A 19,903-nucleotide genomic window follows, 5' to 3' on the forward strand; every position below is an offset into this window, starting at 1 on the left:
TACTCACAGGTCACCGATTAAAATGGATGGCGGGAAGGAAGAAATTTTCTCTAAACTGGAAAGTGTATTTTCACAATTCACTTCCAATGAAACAAATTAAATGTAATTTGAACGGGGATCGTTGATAAAAATAATTAAATACATAAATAAACTGATTAACTATGTAATTCCTAAATCTTGTATAGTAAATATAAAAAGTCGTTTGATTTTTGGAAAGTACTTTAAATATATTTCTAACATCAAGTGGAGACGATCCACCTACAGATGCACATATCCAACAGAAAATAGTGCCAGTATAAGGAAGTAAATAGAAGATGCGGAAACTTGAGCTGGAATGTTGATGAAAGGCGAATAAAAACAAACCAACTGACTAAAACAACCGATACCACGTGTGCTACAGACAGCTTGACCGATAAACCAATGCCATGTCCAAACATCGGACATTATTCGATGATGTTCTGACATTAATGAAGTGGACTTGGCAAATATTGAATTAAACTAAAGGTGTATGAGAGAGAGAGAGAGAGAGAGAGAGAGAGAGAGAGAGAGAGAGAGAGAGAGAGAGAGAGAGAGAGAGATTACCTTAAAATACTATTTTCTAGGACAAACAATTTTGTAAGTGCACGCGGCTAACGCTAACAGTAAAGGAAGAAAAATTCTAATAACTAACCAATTTATGCAACCCTATTTAAAACATGTTATTCTAACGTTATTCTAACACTTAACCAATGAAGTCAAGCCTTATATGCTGATACCATACAAACTAAATACAGCAATATTTGACCTGAATACTCCTGAATTCTTCCACAGATGGACAACTGGTAGATGAGCAGGATTACACGTAATGTGGAGGATCATCCTACGCACAAGAACCACTTCACAAATGTCTAGTATTTTGTCTTCAGAGCTTCAATCACTCAAAGGAGTTTAAGGGGCAAACTTCACTATTAAGAAAAAAAGTTTTATTTTATGATTGTTAATAAAATTTCAACTCTACAGGACAGTAAATACGACATGTAAAACAGACGGCTGACAGGTGGTGATGTAAGCATAAAATTATTTGAATGGTCGACTCAGATATACTAGAAATCCCTGAAGTATTTTCTGGTGAAAAAGATAGTACAATAAATGACAGTCAGCAAAGTTGGTTCGGTCACGATTTGAGTCAGTGACTGCCTCTTATTCACGCATAAACAGTATGTGTGTATAATAGGTACACAGGCGTGTGTTGCATCTGTGTCCTAGTAGTTCCCAGCAAACACCAAATCGTATTCTTTCTCCTCGATCAAGGTCTTTCCTGTGTTGGTTCCCCTTTTCACATTTCCTCTTTAAGTATATTATACTTGCCTTCCCTCACTTAACAAAGTGACGCAACTTTACTACTTAATCAATATCCTGTTTCTTCGCGGGCTATGCAAACAAAAAAAGTCGTGTCTCCAGAGAATCAATAAGGACGTCTCGCGATCTCGACATTTCATGTCGTCTAGCGTTATGAAGACAGACGCGCAAAAATAAATTATCGCTCTATTCACAATCTCCTAGGGGAGTATTTAAAAACAGGTCCCGTAATAACAGTAATAAATTTAATTCCAGTTTTTCTGCAAACGTGGCCTGTATTGACGCCTGGATGTCCGTTATTTTGAAATAAAAGGAAAAAATAAAATGCTTTTACACTTCACCTTTAAGAAGTCAACCCGTCTGCCCCAGGTGTTTCAACGTCATGCCAAATGTAATCAAGAATCTAAGAAAATTGAATTAAAAAAAATGTTATTCAACGAACTTCGAAAGCGGTAAATTCAAAATGCTTATTCTTTGAAAGTGATTTCACGTTTACAAGCTCATTCTTTGACGGTGGTTCTATGTTTACTAAATATAAACACACGAGAGATTGCAGCTAGGGGGCGAAGGGACGTTGCAAAAACCCTGAAGTATGTGCCTACAGTGCACCGCGTGACGTGCACTAACGGCACTAGCCCCCTACGAGGAATAACATATTACAAAACGCTCTCTCTAATCTTTTAATTTCAAATTTTAAAGCTGAGACTGAAGGGTCAGAAAAACATAACATCTAAAATGATAAACACTCAAGATATTATTAAGGGCACGAACTACATAAGACATGCTTCTCCTTACTACTCTTGCCAACCCAACCCATTTTATTTTCAACATCTTATGAGTCAAACTGTTTTCATCAGAATTCGTCTCGTTGAATATCGTTCGTAATATTAAACTCATTCCATTTAGTCCTGGGATAACATTAAATAACAGGAACCCGTCCGACAAGGTCTTTTTATTGCTATTCACTGATTAGGTATGATCAGTGAATAATATCTAAGACAGAGTATTGTTAAAGGAAACCAACATTAGCCGAAGAATTTTTTAGAGAAGGGGATACATTTTCAAGCATTTGGGGTATTTCATAACAATATGTCAGCACATGCCACAGAGAGCACTGTCAGAATTATTCAGACATCTATCGACAACTAGCCATGCTTTAAAAAAGACTGCGTAGCATACACACACACACACACACACACACACACACACACACACACACACACACGTCAAATAAAAATTCGACCAAAAAGAGAAAATGATTCACCGAAACCTTATTATCCAGTTAAACAGCCTCCCTGCATAAAGTCAATGGCGTCAACCAAAGGTGACTGACTATGTAAACCCTGGAAAAAAAAATTTATTTTTCACCTTCATTTGACCTCTGCGAGTGCTGTGGGCGTCAGGGTTCACGCGCAAGGTCACTGGGCTCCACTGGGGAAGAGGCCGTCCTTTTCCAAACAGCAGGTGCCCCCCTGGCACCTGAGTTCTTTGCATACTGCAAAGGATCTTGCCAACATAGATAACATTCTAGTACTCGGCTAAATATTCTCTGAATGCCATTCTTGACTCCAAGATCAAGATGGTCTTCATCGCCATTTAACATTTTAACTTGGGCCAATGAGACCTTTTGAACGCCTCTGAGAACCATTCTACTTCTGTAACCTGAATCCTCAGCAAGCGGTTTACATTAAAAAATGGCCAACTTCGGCAGTTATTTTCACTTTTAAAAAAGGCTTCATTAGATATGTTTTTCATAGTACTAACATAAAAAAATTAATTCCATACCTTTGGTGGTTATCTTCACTATTTCACAAGTTCAAAAGAATAATAGTATATTCTGGTATATTCTAACTCTCACGTGTTTTGGAAAAAAAAAAACAGAAAGCAATATTTCAAAGACTAATACTCTGAAATTTCCAATATCCTCAATAGATCAAGAGTAATTCTTTATCAATATCATCACATGCCAGAAACACCACAGTATGATGCAAGAATGGAAATTAGAGAAGCATATACTGAATAACAGTAACATGCAGCTAAACCCATATTATAAACCGCATAAATAACATAATAGCACATGACATTAAAAAAATGAATCAAATACAAGCCTCCAGCAAACAGTGTATCTAGAAATTATCTTAACATACGAAAGTGTAAACAGTGTATGAAAAAATTCCAGTGACTCATATAAAATATAAAGATGCTAGGAACTCCCAAACGATAGGCTTATGGCTAGAGAAACGTTTTTAGTAAGCATATAAGGAAACAGACTGCTATCTTGACGTGCCACAAGCTACAGGTGATGGTAAAAAATAAACATACATTCTTATACCATGCTCAATATACTCTGGCTTTTCACATTCATCATTCGACTGGCTACATAAAAAAAGTTTTTGTCGCTGCTATGTCAACATTCTGTCAATTTATGGATACATAAGTATCCTCGTACTCGTACTGCGCCGCTAACAGATCTTACATCTCCGTAGGTCTGCTTTAACAGGGATGCAGTGGCTCCAGGTTTTCAGGTTGAACTGCTTTTCAGAGGGATACCCTACCAAAAGCTGTTGTGGTTACAACGAAGGTAATCTAATTTGGGCTGCAATTATTCCTTCAGCAACTACCCTGACCACAAAATTTGAAGAACCACAAAAACGGTTATAAATCAGTCTGAAACCCTGGAACCTTGGAAGCCAATCAGAAACCGCTAAAAAGTTATTGTATTAACGGCCAAAGAAATATATGCAAACCCGGAACTTTAGTGAAGGAAACATTTCGCTCTCAGCCAAAATCAAACCCCTAAGAGATGAAAAATGTTAAGAGGCATCTGACAAATCACCAAAGACGATAATCAGTATTGTATTCTTCAAGTCGCGTAAAAGTAACAGTTACGATAACAACTGACATATGAAATCTCCTGTGTATTAGGGAAATGACTTGCACTTTGACACTTCACGGCAATATTAGAGTTTTTCCTCTTTCTCTGGGCTGTCTGTACTTTAAGAGAAATTTTCTTTAATGGCTTCTTTATTGCAAATTTGGAAACATTCCACAAAAAACGAAATTTATCGCAAAATGCACGCACGCACGCACATATACATGTATATAAACGTAAAAGGAATAATAGATATTAGTACGAAAGGAAGGAGAATGTAAAAGGTGGAAAGATGTGGAATACAAGAGGAGTGCCGATGTAGGCCAAATTAGGAATGCAAAAGGGACTGCTGAGCTAATTCTCCTTTTCAAAAGCCAAGTGTGGATGTTGAATGCAAATGAAAAAGAACTGGTTGCAGATATCGAGATGAATGGTTTGCAGAAAGCTTTTGAAGCCAGAGGGCTCAGATGTGGAAATACGAAGTGAAAAAAAATCACAATACTGATACTATTTGGTCACGCAGAAAGAACGGAGGACATATATCAGGGGTGATGGAAGATGAAGTAGAGAAAATAAAGAACAAAATGGCATTTACGAATATCCAGAAAGAGTGAGCAAGACCCCTGGAGGAATGGCGCAGTGTGTAAAGGGGCTCGATGTTGTTATATGAAGTGGCTAATACCTTGAGAAATTTTTTTGCAAAAGACGATCATCCATGATTCATACATTTATACATACATACACACACACACACACACACACACATATATATATATATATATATATATATATATACATATATATATATATATATATATATATATATATATATATATATATATATATATATAAATAAAGATATATATATATATATATATATATATATATATATATATATATATATATATATATATCATTTATGGATTTATCACGTTCCTAACTTTCGTGATTCAGTTATACATACATACATACATATATATATATATATATATATATATATATATATATATATATATATTATATATATGAGTGAGCAAATGGAGATCGCCGACAAGGCCAAACTTACCTCGTGAACAAGCCCAAACCCCCATCTTACTACCATGGCAAATCGACGCGTATTATATAAGCGTCAATTTTTCAGAAATCCACAATCTTTCTTGTTATCCAAGTGACCTCCATCTCGGAGAGCCATACCGGAGCTGAGTCTTACTGTTCATTTGTCATAAAAATAGCACCATTTTTACGCATGACGTCACCTATAAACGTGAAAGAATGAGGGGCCTATTGTGCTATAAAAGACCTTCCCTTAATTCAATCAATAATTCTTACCAGTTTAAACCCCGAGGTTATTCCAGAAACCGCAAATGGCCCAGGTGACTTGACTAAACAGGGGGAAAGAAACGAGAAAATCCGGTCAAAAGAACATGTGATAACTGAGACAACTAACCAGACGAGGAGATGGAAAAAACTGAACAAGATGCAGAGACGGACAAAGGAGCAAGACTTGAACGAAGAATACAGAGGAGAACGAGATCAATAAAAGTATATAAAAGAAGGATGATTAAGAGAAACGAATGAAAATCATTCGGTGATGAAAAGGCTAGAAAGCAAGATGGAGGGTAAGAACAAACGAAATGTTTGAGCAGGGAAAGAACGGCAAATAAATAAATGTTAAGGGCAGAAAGTAAGAAGTGGAAAAGGGAGGTGGGAACGTCAGGTGTGGAAGAACTCTAATATAAAGCACCGTAACAATGACCTTCACTTTTAACAGAAAAAAAGGACCAACTTTATGCTGACAAAAAATGCAGACAGGGTCTTGTTAATAGAGCAATCTAACGTATATTTATCAAATAGTACTATCTCCCACTCTCATGTCGACTGAGGCTATGTGAACTATAATTTCATTAATTTCTTTGACATTTCTCTTTCCTTTGTCATCTACTACAAAAAAAAAAGTCTGTCGAAAGAGCAAGTACACGTTGCCTACAAGGAGAAAGAGTGTACGCGTGTCATTTCTATGGATTTCTACTCTTGTGCAAAATATTTGTTTTTGAAAAATCGAAAAGTACAAAAATAAACACACACACACATATGTATATATAAACATATATGTGTACGCGCGCTAGTATGTATGTATGTAATATATATAAATATATATATATATATATATATATATATCTGATATATATATAATAATATATATATATATATAGATCAATCACCATTTAACAAAAAGTATCAACTGCTGTGTAACCTTGAACGTGGAGTGGTTCCATACGGTCATTATACACGAGAGAGAGAGAGAGAGAGAGAGAGAGAGAGAGAGAGAGAGAGAGAGAGAGAGAGAGAGAATTCTTTATATCTCCCTTTGTGATGCATTCTTTCCATCTTCTAACATCTAAGCTCCAAACAGTTACTATTTTCTCTGACGGGGCGACATTAGTCATATCCGCACGTGAGCAAACGTAGTCTCTGGATCTTTTCAAGCTTTATATTTTGCACATTTGGGTAATTTTCAATAATCTATACTGGAATAACTTTCATTATTTTTTTTTATTCTTAAAACAATGTGGCTTTAGCGAGAATAAACCGCATGCAAAATTTCTCCAGAGGATTGCCACAAACATAAGAAAAAAAATCTTATTAGCAGGATGAATACCAATACCGTATTTTCAAATGGAATCTGCGTGATGTAATAGAACTCGATAAAGTTCAAGAGCCCTTTAAGAGGAACGCAAAAATGATTTAAACTGATATTCCAACTTCCTGCTGTCGTCATAACACTAAGGGCCTTAAAAAACACAATAGGATGTCTAGTCACTACCAAAACATAAAATACCCTTAGCGAAAATTAAGAAAACCAGATATTACATCCACTATTCCCTATTCAGGTTCCACACGTAAACCGAGTAAATAGAAATAATCGCGCCTTTCTTTAGATTAGACAGTAAGCCCATTGACATTAATATTTCTTGATATTCAATTATCTCGATAAGAATTCAGACGAGTATTAATGAGTATAAATATTACAAGTGACTGGTAATGACACAGTAACATAAGAAACATAACGTCAGTATATAATTATTAATCTTTATGGCCTATTTCGTAAAATACCACACAATCCATGGAAACAAAACGCAATAAATTTGTATATATATCCAGAGAGAGAGAGAGAGAGAGAGAGAAGAGAGAGAGTCATTGCCAAGGGTAGACATTCAGCTCCTGAAGCCATATCTAAGTTTAGCACCGAAAATGCGTTCCCCGAAATGACCTAAGCCTAATATGGGTTATGTCACCGAGCGCCATCCGGGATTCGTTGAGAATGCGGTCTGCATAAACAAGAGCGAGCCACGCGTTACCCCCCCAGGGGTTTCGGCATAATGACCAGGGTGCAGTCGCTATCCTTTCAAGAACTAGAAAAAAAAAAAATATTGCAAGCTCATTAACATTTGCCAAAAGGAGAAGGCGCGCATCCTTTTACGAACCGGATCCAGTTCGGAGTGAAATTTTAATTGAAAATTGTACATTATGAATATTCTCTGGCAAATATGAAGATTATTGTTGATAAGTAAAGCAAGCCATACACGTAAAAGACTGACGCGCTCTGATTTTACCGAGAAGTGCATAAACCGGCCAATCTTTATCGTGTATTGGGGAGTGAAAATGACAAACCCGGCGAGACTAGCCAGTCCTCTCATCTTTTCAACATGTTCAACCGGACAGGTCAGTCTAGCCAAGACTGGCATTATCCCCCGCCAGTCTGTGGTGTTTGTGGGGATGGACTAGCAGGACGGCTGGGTTGACCCACCTATTTTGTCACGTATTTTATTACTTACCTTTCAGTAGTCTGCCCGTCGCGGTAGTAGTCTGCAAGGTTTGCCAGTCGCGGTAGTAGTCTGAAGTTTTGCCAGTCGCGGTAGTGGTCTGCAGTTTTGCCCTATGTGCTATATGTGTCCAAGTTGTGGTATTTTGATTTATTGCTCTTTACACCAGACCAAGAAACGTTGCTAGGATCCTTAATGTTGCAATTAGCCTTTCCTCAGGAGGTATAGACTTCATCATTACTTTATCTTTCTTTGTTATTTTTGGAGACATACGGAATAAAAGGTCTCCGAAGGCATCATCAGTCATTCTTAAAGAATTTCTATAAAGTTCCGGGTTATTTTCCTTTAATTCTTTCAATATAGTCATATGATACAACCTCTCTTTCTTAGTCATGGTTTCACCCATACTTTACGGTTTTTCTTGAATATTTCATGCTCGTATTCGTCTTGCAGAAGTGCTATTATCATTACTGAACTCATCTTCCTTTTACTTGGTGCCATTATTTAAAACACTTTCTATATCAGGACACTACTAGACTGAAAGGAAAACAGCCACTGCATATTAACTCTTCCCTCTCAAAATATGAGTAGAAGTCATCTGCGTGTATGGGATATTCAAACGGACTGGAGCGCGCGCTAATCCCGGCAGGACAAACCCGATGCCAGTCGGGTACGTGTAACTGGATTCTATTAGGTAATGTATTTTCCTATTTAACTATATGCCAATTACATGCTAATGTATGTTCCATAAATATAATTCTAATATAGAATTCATTTGAGTAGATCGTTCGAAATTTTGACATCGACTATAATCACTCATTATAACTTCATTACATGAAAAAACCCGAGGATGAGGTACACACACACACACACACACACACACACACACACACACCACACACACACACACATATATATAGTATATATAATATATTATATCTATATATATATTATATATATATATATAAAATAAAAGGAGCCATAAAAACGTCAAAATATAGAGAGAAAATACTATATTTCAGAGACTGCTGTCTCTCTCTTCAGGTAGATGAATGAGATTCAGGTGGATTCAGATGTCACTCATAAAGTTTTCATTCAACCAACGCTTAAGAGGATTAATGAGGATTATCAGTGGGAGTAACTTAAATTGGCTTACCTGTGGATGGATCTCTTGGTATAAATACTACCTTTCTGTAACTTTTCTCATTCATCTACCTGAAGAGAGAGACAGCAGTCTCTGCAATATAGTATTTTCTCTCTATACTTTGACGTTTTTATGGGCTCCTTTTATAAGATGGGATTCTGTTGTAACAGAACATTTTTACCAGTCATATACATATATATGTATATGTATATGTATATATAATATATATATATATATATATATATATTATATATATATATATATCACATATATGCACATACATGTGATATATATAAATATACATATACAACAAGAAATTTTGTGAATTACGAATTACACATACTTATATATCTCTCTATGGCCAAGGTATGGTGAATTCCATATTCTGTGATATTAGAATGTATGTAAGTATGTATGTGTATAAATGTATGGTTATCCGCGTATGTTAACATTATTCTCAACTGAACAATAAAACAAATAAAAAAAAAATTCTTTAACAAAAATAACGACAGTAACGAAGAGGAAGAAGAAAGTAATCTCGACCCTGCCATAGTTCGTGGGCTTGAACCACAATTCTGGACGTGAAATATCACTTACACCGCTTTAAATCATTTACCAATGTGAACCGGACATACAAGCCGACAACTACTCTATCAAAAAAATTTGTAATTCCTCGTTTTTTTAAGAAGAGAGATCTATAAACATTATAGATCGAAAAGACAAACATATATTTATTAATGGAGAAAACTTTAAAAATCCATAGTGTGTGTGTGTGTGTGTACTCACTGAAAAACCCTGAACTATAACAACATGTAGCCTTAAGTTATAAATTACAAGGCGAGCATTTCTTTCTAAGCATAATAAATTTTTCAAGCACAAAGAAAAGTACATGGAAAGAAAATGTCAGAGAAAATACTACTTTTTTTTATATGAGCAAAATCTCTCTCTCTCTCTCTCTCTCTCTCTCTCTCTCTCTCTCTTCTCTATATATATATATATATATATATATATATATATATATCTATATATATATATAGTATCTAAATATATATATATAAATATATTAATTAATAAATAACTAATATATACTATAAATATATCTATATAGATATTAATATTATATATATACACACATATAAAGACTCTATTCCTGCACTACTTTAAGCGCCAACAATGGAAAATGAGCAATAACATCATTTCAATTTCCTTCCCTTCCCAAAACTTCTACCGCTCCTTCCTTCCTGCTTCCTACTTCCAGTCACGTAAAAGGAAGGACGATCATTAGTAATAAGGCCCCACGCTCCATCTCCTTTCTTTTCTCCTCCTCATCTTTATCGAAATATCTTCAAAATTTCTTTGAAATTCACAAATCCGTAATCTCGTTTTTACTCATAATCTTTGACTCCGATATAATAAAGCAATCGATCGTGCATTGATCTCTAACTTTCATGATAGGGGTCATTCATTCCTTGAGGTTTCCCCAAATGCCCTGAGCGCTCTAAATATCCGAAAAACAACTAAATACGAAACCCTTTCCAAAATAGCAGAAAACACAAAGAATGGGTATTCTAAATAAAAACAAACAATATTTAAATATACATCATCGATGTTTATATAAAAAATTGCATCGACCACTGTTGATGATGGTGGTATTTCATAATAATAGGACATAATAATAAAGGTGCCTAAAATCAACACAGTTACCCTGTTTATATTCTTGGATGTATAAAATCTATCCCACGTATGCAAATTAGATGCTTCGTTAGTATAAAAGGCCTTACCAATCTACCGTCTTCCTGCAATTACAAGTGGAAACGTGAGCCAGCATCAGAGGATTAATAAAAAACTGAACCACGGACGTAATTCTGGATGGAGCGTGCTTTCTGATTGGAATGATAGCGAAATTAAGGCTTAGCCTAAATGTCGGAACTCCATAACCGCACCTGCAGTCTACCTTGATAAGACCAGGTTATCAAGAAAGGCAAGGACTTTCGTTTCTTGTAAAATGTCACAATTCGTTTTCTGTCGTCACGACTACACATCAACAGCCTAAGCATTCTCGAAAAATGCAATTCCCACCTTCTCCTAGATGTTTCCACTCATCTAAACAGTCAGTTACAAGATTATGCCCGATCCTAATCTCTATCGTAGTACTAATAAATGATCTATTTCGAGCACACTCTAGGAAGAAAAAAAGGAATGAATCAAATTAGAAAAAATTTTCAATTATAGAAGGTGGCCAGCTGGAACGAGCAAAAACGTCAACTTCTTTCATCACCCACGCGTATAACGCACAACAGGGTAATTAATACAAGAGGTAAGGAAAAAAAAAAATGCCAGAGAGCGCTACAAGGTACTCGACAAATCTCATGTTTACTTTTAGGACAATGTCTCTTCTGATTGTGGCGTGGCAAACAGAAAAAGTAGCCACTACTGGAATGGTAACATTTAGCGCCGGAAAAAAGAGAGAGAGAGAGAGAGAGAGAGAGAGAGAGAGAGAGAGAGAGAGAGAGAGAGAGAGAGAGAGAGAGAAGTAGCCACTACCGGAATAGAAAAACTGAGCGTCAGAGATAAAAGAAAGAGAAGTAGATCGTACTAAGATAGAAACATTTAGCGTCAATGGCAAGAAAAGTAAGCCCAGATGAAATAGGAAGAATTAAAAGAGTTCCAGCGTTGTGCTTATCGCATATTCTCATGTAAACAGAATGAATCCAAACATATATTACAGACTGGGCTCAAAATGAGTATAAGCAAACTAAATGTACGACATTAAAAAAAATATATATATGATATTGTCAAACGAGAAATAGTTTTAGGTCCTTAGGTCCTAAACGCAAACACGTATATGCTCTCACATTACCTCCCCTCCCGACACACTTACACACACACACACACACACACAACCCCCTCCACAAAAATAAATAAATAAATAAATCAAATAAAAAACCTTACCTTCCATAATATAGAGTATGGAGCCAATGTCACCCTCCTTGATGATGAGGGCGCCCGCAGCATACTCGACGCTGTACATGCATTCGACGATTTCTTTAACCTGGCCCATCTCCAGGTTCTTGAGGAAGTCATTTTCTAAGATGGCTTGTCGTAGGAGTTCTTTCGACCTACGGAACACAAAATAAAAAGAAAAGAAAAATTAGATATCATATTTGTTACCTCACCAAACCGAAATCTAAATAGAACTACATTAAACTAATCATTTACTAAAAAAAATTATCTACCTTGGTAAAAGATTACCATTACTTTTTCTCACGCAAGACCTCAAACTTTCATAAGCATCAACTCAAATCACTTATACTTTTCTTAACAGGAATTATAAAATCTAATCAATAGTTAGTGGAAGTTTTTCTTAATACTTCATCTGCCATGGTTCTCAATTCGGCTTTTTTTTTATCAAATCAAGGCTAAAATTTAGTCACCAATTTGGGTGTTAAAAGGCAACCTTATAGCTACTTTTCGAGTGATCGATTAATCCAGCAGGCTAAATATAAGTCTTATCAATCAGGTACCTGGTACAGATGAGAACCTCTGTTACCTCAATTTATAATTTGCCATATTCCTTACTGCTCTTGATATTTCTCGTATAGTTCTAACGTTGATGGTAACTACACTAGATGGGAAATTTCCCAACCTAGTCTCGACTCCTTTCTCTTCCAAGGAAATGAAACTTGAGCGATATAATGGACACTATCGTTGGCCAGACTACTTCAACTCACACAAAATAGTTTCTTTTTCTTTCACCCTCTAACTACGGACCCTGACATTAAATTTTCGGTTCAGTTGGGTTCGTTATTTTTATTTAATTCAGCTTCATATTAGACCTGGGTTTTGTTCAGTGGCTTTGATACCCGTCCTACAAGTCTAACGTACGAGCATAATATTCAACGTTAAAATAAACAGAAAGATATATTTGTGAATAATAATAATAATAATAAAAACCGGTAGATCTAAGTCATTGCTCCGCGTCGAGTATTTCCTTGGAAATTCAATTATTGAATAATATTTTGGTTCCTCATTAAGAATTCACTGTTATTTTTTGTTGGTCTACTACAATAAACCCAACAGGGGTACAAAACACGGCGAAATAGCTACATTTGACCCGCCCGATCCCTAGTGGCTTTCGTATTCACAGGACCGAGAGAGAGAGAGAGAGAACAAAATAATCACTGTTATTATTCGATACAGAATGACCATGCCAAAAGATCAATTTATAATAATACCCCCTTAACCTACAGGTAAAGTGAAAGAAAATGGTCCGTCCTCAGTTGATTAAGAAAACGGAATATCTTCAATAACATGCGTAACTATACTAAAGAGTTCTTCACCAGCAGCCCAAACCAGGCCTCTTATAACATTTAAACACAGTATCCCACTCCTGTGCCATCCTAAGGCAAAACCCGTGCTGTCATTTAGCCAGCCTAAATTAAAACCAACCAACTAGCAACTCGACGAAATCACTGTGACTGGGTTATTTACTAAATACGGCATTTAATGGATATGCAAAATAAGGTTAATTTTCGGATTGGAAAGTTGGAAAGAGATGCACACAGCGACAAATAAAACTTAAATTAATGAATAACATTTATATTAAACAACCCTGCCAGATGTAACATGAACACTCTTAAATAGGGTTTGCATCTAATCTCAGAGTGATGAGAATGAAGTATTAAATTCCTTAAACTAATTCCACTTGAAAATAGTGGCTAACTCTTATACCTTTCAAGAACACGAAAATGAAACATTCCTTGACTGTTTAAAAACCAGAAGGAACAGGTCAACAGCTTTGCAGATTAAAAATTACACTCGATTGAGAGAGAGAGAGAGAGAGAGAGAGAGAGAGAGAGAGAGAGAGAGAGAGAGAGAGAGAGAGAGAGAGAGAGAGAGAGAGAGAGAGAGTTCCTGATTACAGTTAATGGAACAAAAAATCAATTTTTCTGAGTGCTAGTCCTAAGAATGACGAGAACCGCAAAAAGTGTCTATCAACTTCTGTACGGTTTTAGGCCTTAAGCCTCTTCCTTCCTTATAATTTATCTATTATCTTTAGGCCATTGTCTAGACAGCGCTTTAGGCCTTGGCCAGATAGGGTCGGCCTTCGAATCGAGAGAGAAAAAAAAAAAAAAAAAAAAAAAAAAAAAAAAAAACTTCTGGTACTTCCTTTCCTGTCAATTAAACGCAATTGCTTAATCATCTGTTTTATTTTTCCCGTAAGATGAAGTTGAGAGGCCAAAACGTCAGTCCCTTGGTTTTCATGAAGGAATCGGGTTTGTAATGTGATACACTCATAGCTGATACACCGGTTGGTTAAAAAGAAAAAAAAAAGAGAAAAAAAAAATCAAAGCAATGATGAAAAATAATTACTGGTATTGGCATCTCGTAAAACCATAACATGTAACAATTCTTTTAATGTGCATTAAAAATTATATTTGGCAAGTAACACTATTCAGTAATTCATTAATACACGACAAAGAAAATTCTGCCAAAAACAGCACCTATCACAGCATTTGTGAACCCACAGTTTAAACTCGTGTAAAGTATAAACGAATGAAACTGATGCACAAAACTTAAATAACTTGACCAGGTTCACGTGCTTAAATTACTACAAGTCTAGCCAAACTTGGACCCACTTATCCTTATACAGCGTCACGAAAACGGAAGCCCTCGAACACAAACGTTCGCAATGCCATACCTACTCTTTTAAATGTCTGCCCTTACACATTTATAAAAGAAAATGGATAAAGGCCTCATACTTATTAAAGAAAACGTGATATTGTCTCAATACTGGGTGACTAATCTAATTTTACACACCACCGCAACCGAAATATTCGGCTTCCTCGAAAGTGAGATTGTTTCTTATAAAGACAATTTTCAAATGCAAATATTCAAAATGAATTTGAAAAGAACGAACTCCACAACATAGATGGTTCACAACGACAGGAAGGAAACAGCAGTTGAGTATTGTAAAATATGCCGTTTTACTGTAACAATTTCCAAAGCACCATCTGAAAAATCCAGGTAATATAAAATAGACGACTGATAAGAGTAGCCGTGGGTTACAGAAAGGTATAGGGGGCTAACAGAGCGCGCGATACTAACGTATACAAAATTTTCACTGCGTTCAGTACAGAAACGCTGAAATTTTATCACACAGGCCCAATGTTCCTTTAATACCGCAGTCTTTCCCTTTTTTCAACTCTTCTCATTTTCGATTTTTACTGAATTGCTCGATCGATTTCGTCAACTTGGCACAAAACACAACTCCGTTGAAGCACCTGAGTCAGAAGTCACAGAAATTACGCTAAAGCATCCTCATACGAAATAAATCCAAGTTTGTTCCAACAATAGGCCAGGACCAGTGTGGAGGTACAATAATGGGAGTCCAAAGTTTTACATACTAATATATTGGGAATCATAATTTTATACTTGCCAGCACAGCACAATGGTTCAGGAAAGCTCTACGGCCAAAGGTCCTTTAGCTTATCATTGCTTTTCTGGGAAGCCTTCAAGAACTATTTTTACTTGATCTATTTACCAAATATAAAAGTACTCAGGTGCTGAACTTGCGCTCCTCCCCCATATATATAATATATATATATATATATATATATATATATAATATATATATATATATATATATATATATATATATCAACATATTCACGTTTGTGTGAGAAGGGAAGAAAAACAAGATAACCAACAGTTAAAGAGAACTTTTAACAATGTACACGTTATATCCGATATAGTTCAGTCCTTTTTTCAGTCTACTGGAAGAAGTAATTAACAAAGGATCAGTAAATATTTCGAAGTTTACCTTCACTGTATTTGTACATTCACTCGTACTTTTTTAATCAAAATCCGTTGCCTGCCTTCGAGTGGATTTGAGAATTTTATCTAGTTTCTCCTTCGATTTTTTGCTAAAATGCTGCATTCAAACTACCTTAAACTTATACACGAGCTTGTTAGCGCGCGAGGCGTTATTGTCAAAAGCATGATCAGGGCATATAGCTTAAAATTTCATAGTAGATAACAGTCTTCATCCTTATCACATACGACTTTTATCTGCCTCTGAATAGCCATGTTTTCCCAAAGAAAACACATCAAACACTTCATCTAATCACACTTCGATGATTTCGGTTCGAAATTCATTTGAAATTATACTGACTCAATCTTCCTCTTGACCTACTTCAACACTAGAAATATTCACTTTATGTCAAATGTTGTTTAAATGACTAGTGAAATTTCTGTTGAAAAGCTTGACTGAAAGTCTTGTGATATACCTTTTCCCATAATAATTCCGTATAATTACAATGCTTCACTTTTACTCCACGTAAAGAACTATCCGACTTTCTCGTTCCCTACAGCAATCGAGCTATTTTCATGGTTCCATTTCAATTTCAAAAGATGCAACAAGAATTTCAAAAGATGCAACAGGTCTTCCAAAATGGATTGATCGCACTTATTGAGTTATTCTTCAAAAACAAAGTTCAGAAATAAAAGCAACGCCTCAACAAGAGATACGACATAGAATTAAATCTAACTTTTTAAGAGGTTTAGATAAAACTGGCTAAATAAATAAGACTTTATTAGCCGAAGCAACAAACACATGTCGATCATTAATCTGTTACTGTCAATTTGCTACTGTCATTGTAATACCTCTAAACATTTCATTTTACGTCGGGGAGAACATCGCGCACTGACATTCAAGTGGAATAAGTTATTCCGTGGTAGTCTCTGCCGAGCTTTGATACGATGAAATGACTATTTCACGACTAATATCTCGGGGTTTGCATATTAAACACAGTATCACCACCGGATGTACTGCTTATTATAGTTCTTGACCTACATAACACCCTTAGCCAGATAATCAACTGCTACCTCCTCACGCCACCACTAACGCCTAAAGAAATAGAGCATACTTGTGATTCATTTACACTTATTCAATCCCATAAGTACAAATTCCACGACATAGCTGTCACAATCAAGATATATTTCTACCCTAATATTATCTAAACATGCACTAAAACAACAAGATACTTCTGTTTATGAAAAGATCGCAAAGCGACGACCACAAACAATAAAATCTTTACAAAAGTCTAGAATTTTAACCAGTGAAGCAGAAGACGTGAAACAGAAAGTAAAATTCTGAGTAGAAAAAATATTACACATAAAAAATATAAAAAATAAAAATAAATAAAAAATAGCAAATCAATTTCTGAAGATCTACAGAACATAAGAAAGGATGGGCGCAGGATTTAAGGCAACACAACCAATTCAGAGCATCAACCAAAGAGGGAAATAAAACACTGTAAACAAGCCAAACTTACTGAACGGAAGGACGCAAAAGCAGTACTACCTACTCAATGTCACGCTCGTTGCATGCGGGCAGCATGAACGAGAAACGTGGCTTCCAACCAAGACTCTAAAAATAGATTTCAGCAAAGTGATAAGTACCAATATCACTGTGTAGGAGTTGACGCTTTGAACAAGATGTAATATACTGCAGTATATCAGCAAGTAACTCTGACATGGTTTGGCTTTTGGAATGTTAACATTCAGAAAAATCGGCTAAAATTGAGTGGTTATGAAAAGAGCGCCAGTAAATCAGTTGTTCATGGATAAGCACCGGTAAATAGACAAAAAGTTAAACTAAAATGTATAAATTGTTACAGGAAACACCTAAATAAAATAAACATTTCATATCTCTCTTACACTAATAACCGTGATAAATTCAATTTACACATGGCCAAGTTGGCCTCACATCACAGCAAAAGAAAACGGACTGTTGCAAACGCCATGTAGCATACTAAAGAAAACGATCCCTTTGGAATATGTTAAAGGGACACTAAATCAAATTCAAATAAAATGGTCGTCAAAATCCTCGGCCCAGTCCTCATTACACAATATTATTATTATTATTATTATTATTATTATTATTATTATTATTATTATTATTATTATTATTATAAAGGCGCTTAGCTTCAATTTATAAAGAAAGAGGCCAGGGATGCAACAAGGCATGGGGGACTTCTAACTGGAGAAAACGCTTCCTTGTGAAAGTAACAATCACTTCTGGAGCATGCGAAGACCTGTCGTTACAGTATAGAGTCTATCTTTAGAGGCCTATCTTTATTCATTCCCTTCGGCACGTCGCAATCCCCTGTCTAGCTTCTTAAATTTTACCATACTTATCATTTCGCATTCCAGTACAAATCTTTTGAGTGCGACTTATGAGCGCCTCGAAAAGAAACTCTGTGATCTTAACCTAATTTACATTACAGAGGATCCAGAGATTGCACTGGGTTTAAAATATGACATTATTTCTTCAACATTTAACATTCAATACAATTAGTATTTTTTCTTTCTGTGACATCTAGTATTTTCGGAAGAGTACGTTATCGCCGACTCGATAGCTACTTATCACGCGTCTCATTCTTCATGAATTATAAACAATTACTTTCATTGCTTCCATGAGTAAGAAAACAGTGTGTGTCGTTCAACTACTACAAAAGAAACGAGCATACTGAAATGAAACGTAACAGAAACACATCATAGGTAATTTTGAAGTCTACCAAATTCCTTGATTCAAAAACCATAACTACATGTGAAAATTTTACTACTGATCTACAAAATTCCGTAACTTTCCCGACCTAACCACAGAAAATGGCAAAAGGCCCTCTGATTGATTCCATCACCTTGTTCTGTATGAACCTATATCTTAAAGACAAACATCATCATGAACTCAATGTACAAGCGAACTGTCTTCATCTCTCGGAATGTTGAAAATGGAATGAACATACTTTAGCCCTCATCAAGACTAAACTCTAATTAACATCCAATTCTGAACTATACGAAAGATTAAAATATAAAAAACAGTGTTCGAAACTCAAGTGGGGTAGTAATCTAATATATTGACAGAAATAGTCGTCGCATACGGGTACATGTACTACTTATTCCCTTACGTTCGATCGCCAATGCTGGATCAGGTTGCGCAAACCGCAAGCCGGCACTACATACTTTTTTCCTGCAATGTTTCGCCAATACAGACAAGGTTTTTGGACATTATGCGATTATACTACATGTGGAAAAAAAGAAAAACTAATCAACCGTGAAGGCAGGATTATTATATTCGTCACTCTTATGTCTTTATTATTAACAGTATCCTCATATACTTATTATTAACTAAGAGAGATATGTAAAATGAGTTTCGATTTAAAATACATAAAACTATACAGAAAGCTTTCGTGGACCTGATCAAACAACATTAAAAGGTTTCTAAAACTTATTTTTGCTTTTCTTCTTAAATAATAAACGATGAGATATAAGAATCTCGCAGACTCTGTAAAGCTGCTATTATCAGCGTCTCAGTTATCAGTCAGTAACTCCTGTAGCACATTCGTCTACATGAACATACAATTCAAGTACAGAATGTATTTGGCTCTCTATATGAGTGTTCTTTCCTCACTATAGTAGATTTTTATCTAAAAAAGAGGGGAAACTTTTTCTTTATTATTATTCTTCAGTTTACGACTAATGGTAATCCTTATCGTCACACATATCGACAATCCTCTACCAAAAGAAAGTAAGAAAAATAAATAAATAAACCCGAACACTAGTACATTCCCCTTCCAATCCCAGACGCCGAGCGAGACACCCAGAATTGTTCTAGTTTTCCGCAGAACGGAGTGAAACGCTGAAAACTCTGGGAGAGAAATA

The 19,903-nt window shown here is 35.6% G+C and overlaps 1 protein-coding gene across 2 annotated transcripts in view; it reads right to left on the reverse strand.

The window, feature by feature from the left end:
* Nucleotides 1-19,903, reverse strand: part of LOC135217138 (cGMP-dependent protein kinase, isozyme 2 forms cD4/T1/T3A/T3B-like) — a 679,403-nt gene that overhangs the window by 302,513 nt on the left and 356,987 nt on the right. For both annotated transcript variants that reach the window (XM_064252849.1, XM_064252848.1), the window contains one exon: nucleotides 12,131-12,297. In XM_064252849.1, the coding sequence (XP_064108919.1) occupies nucleotides 12,131-12,297 (167 nt within the window). The remainder of the gene's footprint in view (nucleotides 1-12,130; nucleotides 12,298-19,903) is intronic.

Source organism: Macrobrachium nipponense, chromosome 7 (assembly GCF_015104395.2).
Source record: "Macrobrachium nipponense isolate FS-2020 chromosome 7, ASM1510439v2, whole genome shotgun sequence".
In the NCBI taxonomy this organism is placed as follows: Eukaryota; Metazoa; Arthropoda; class Malacostraca; order Decapoda; family Palaemonidae; genus Macrobrachium; species Macrobrachium nipponense.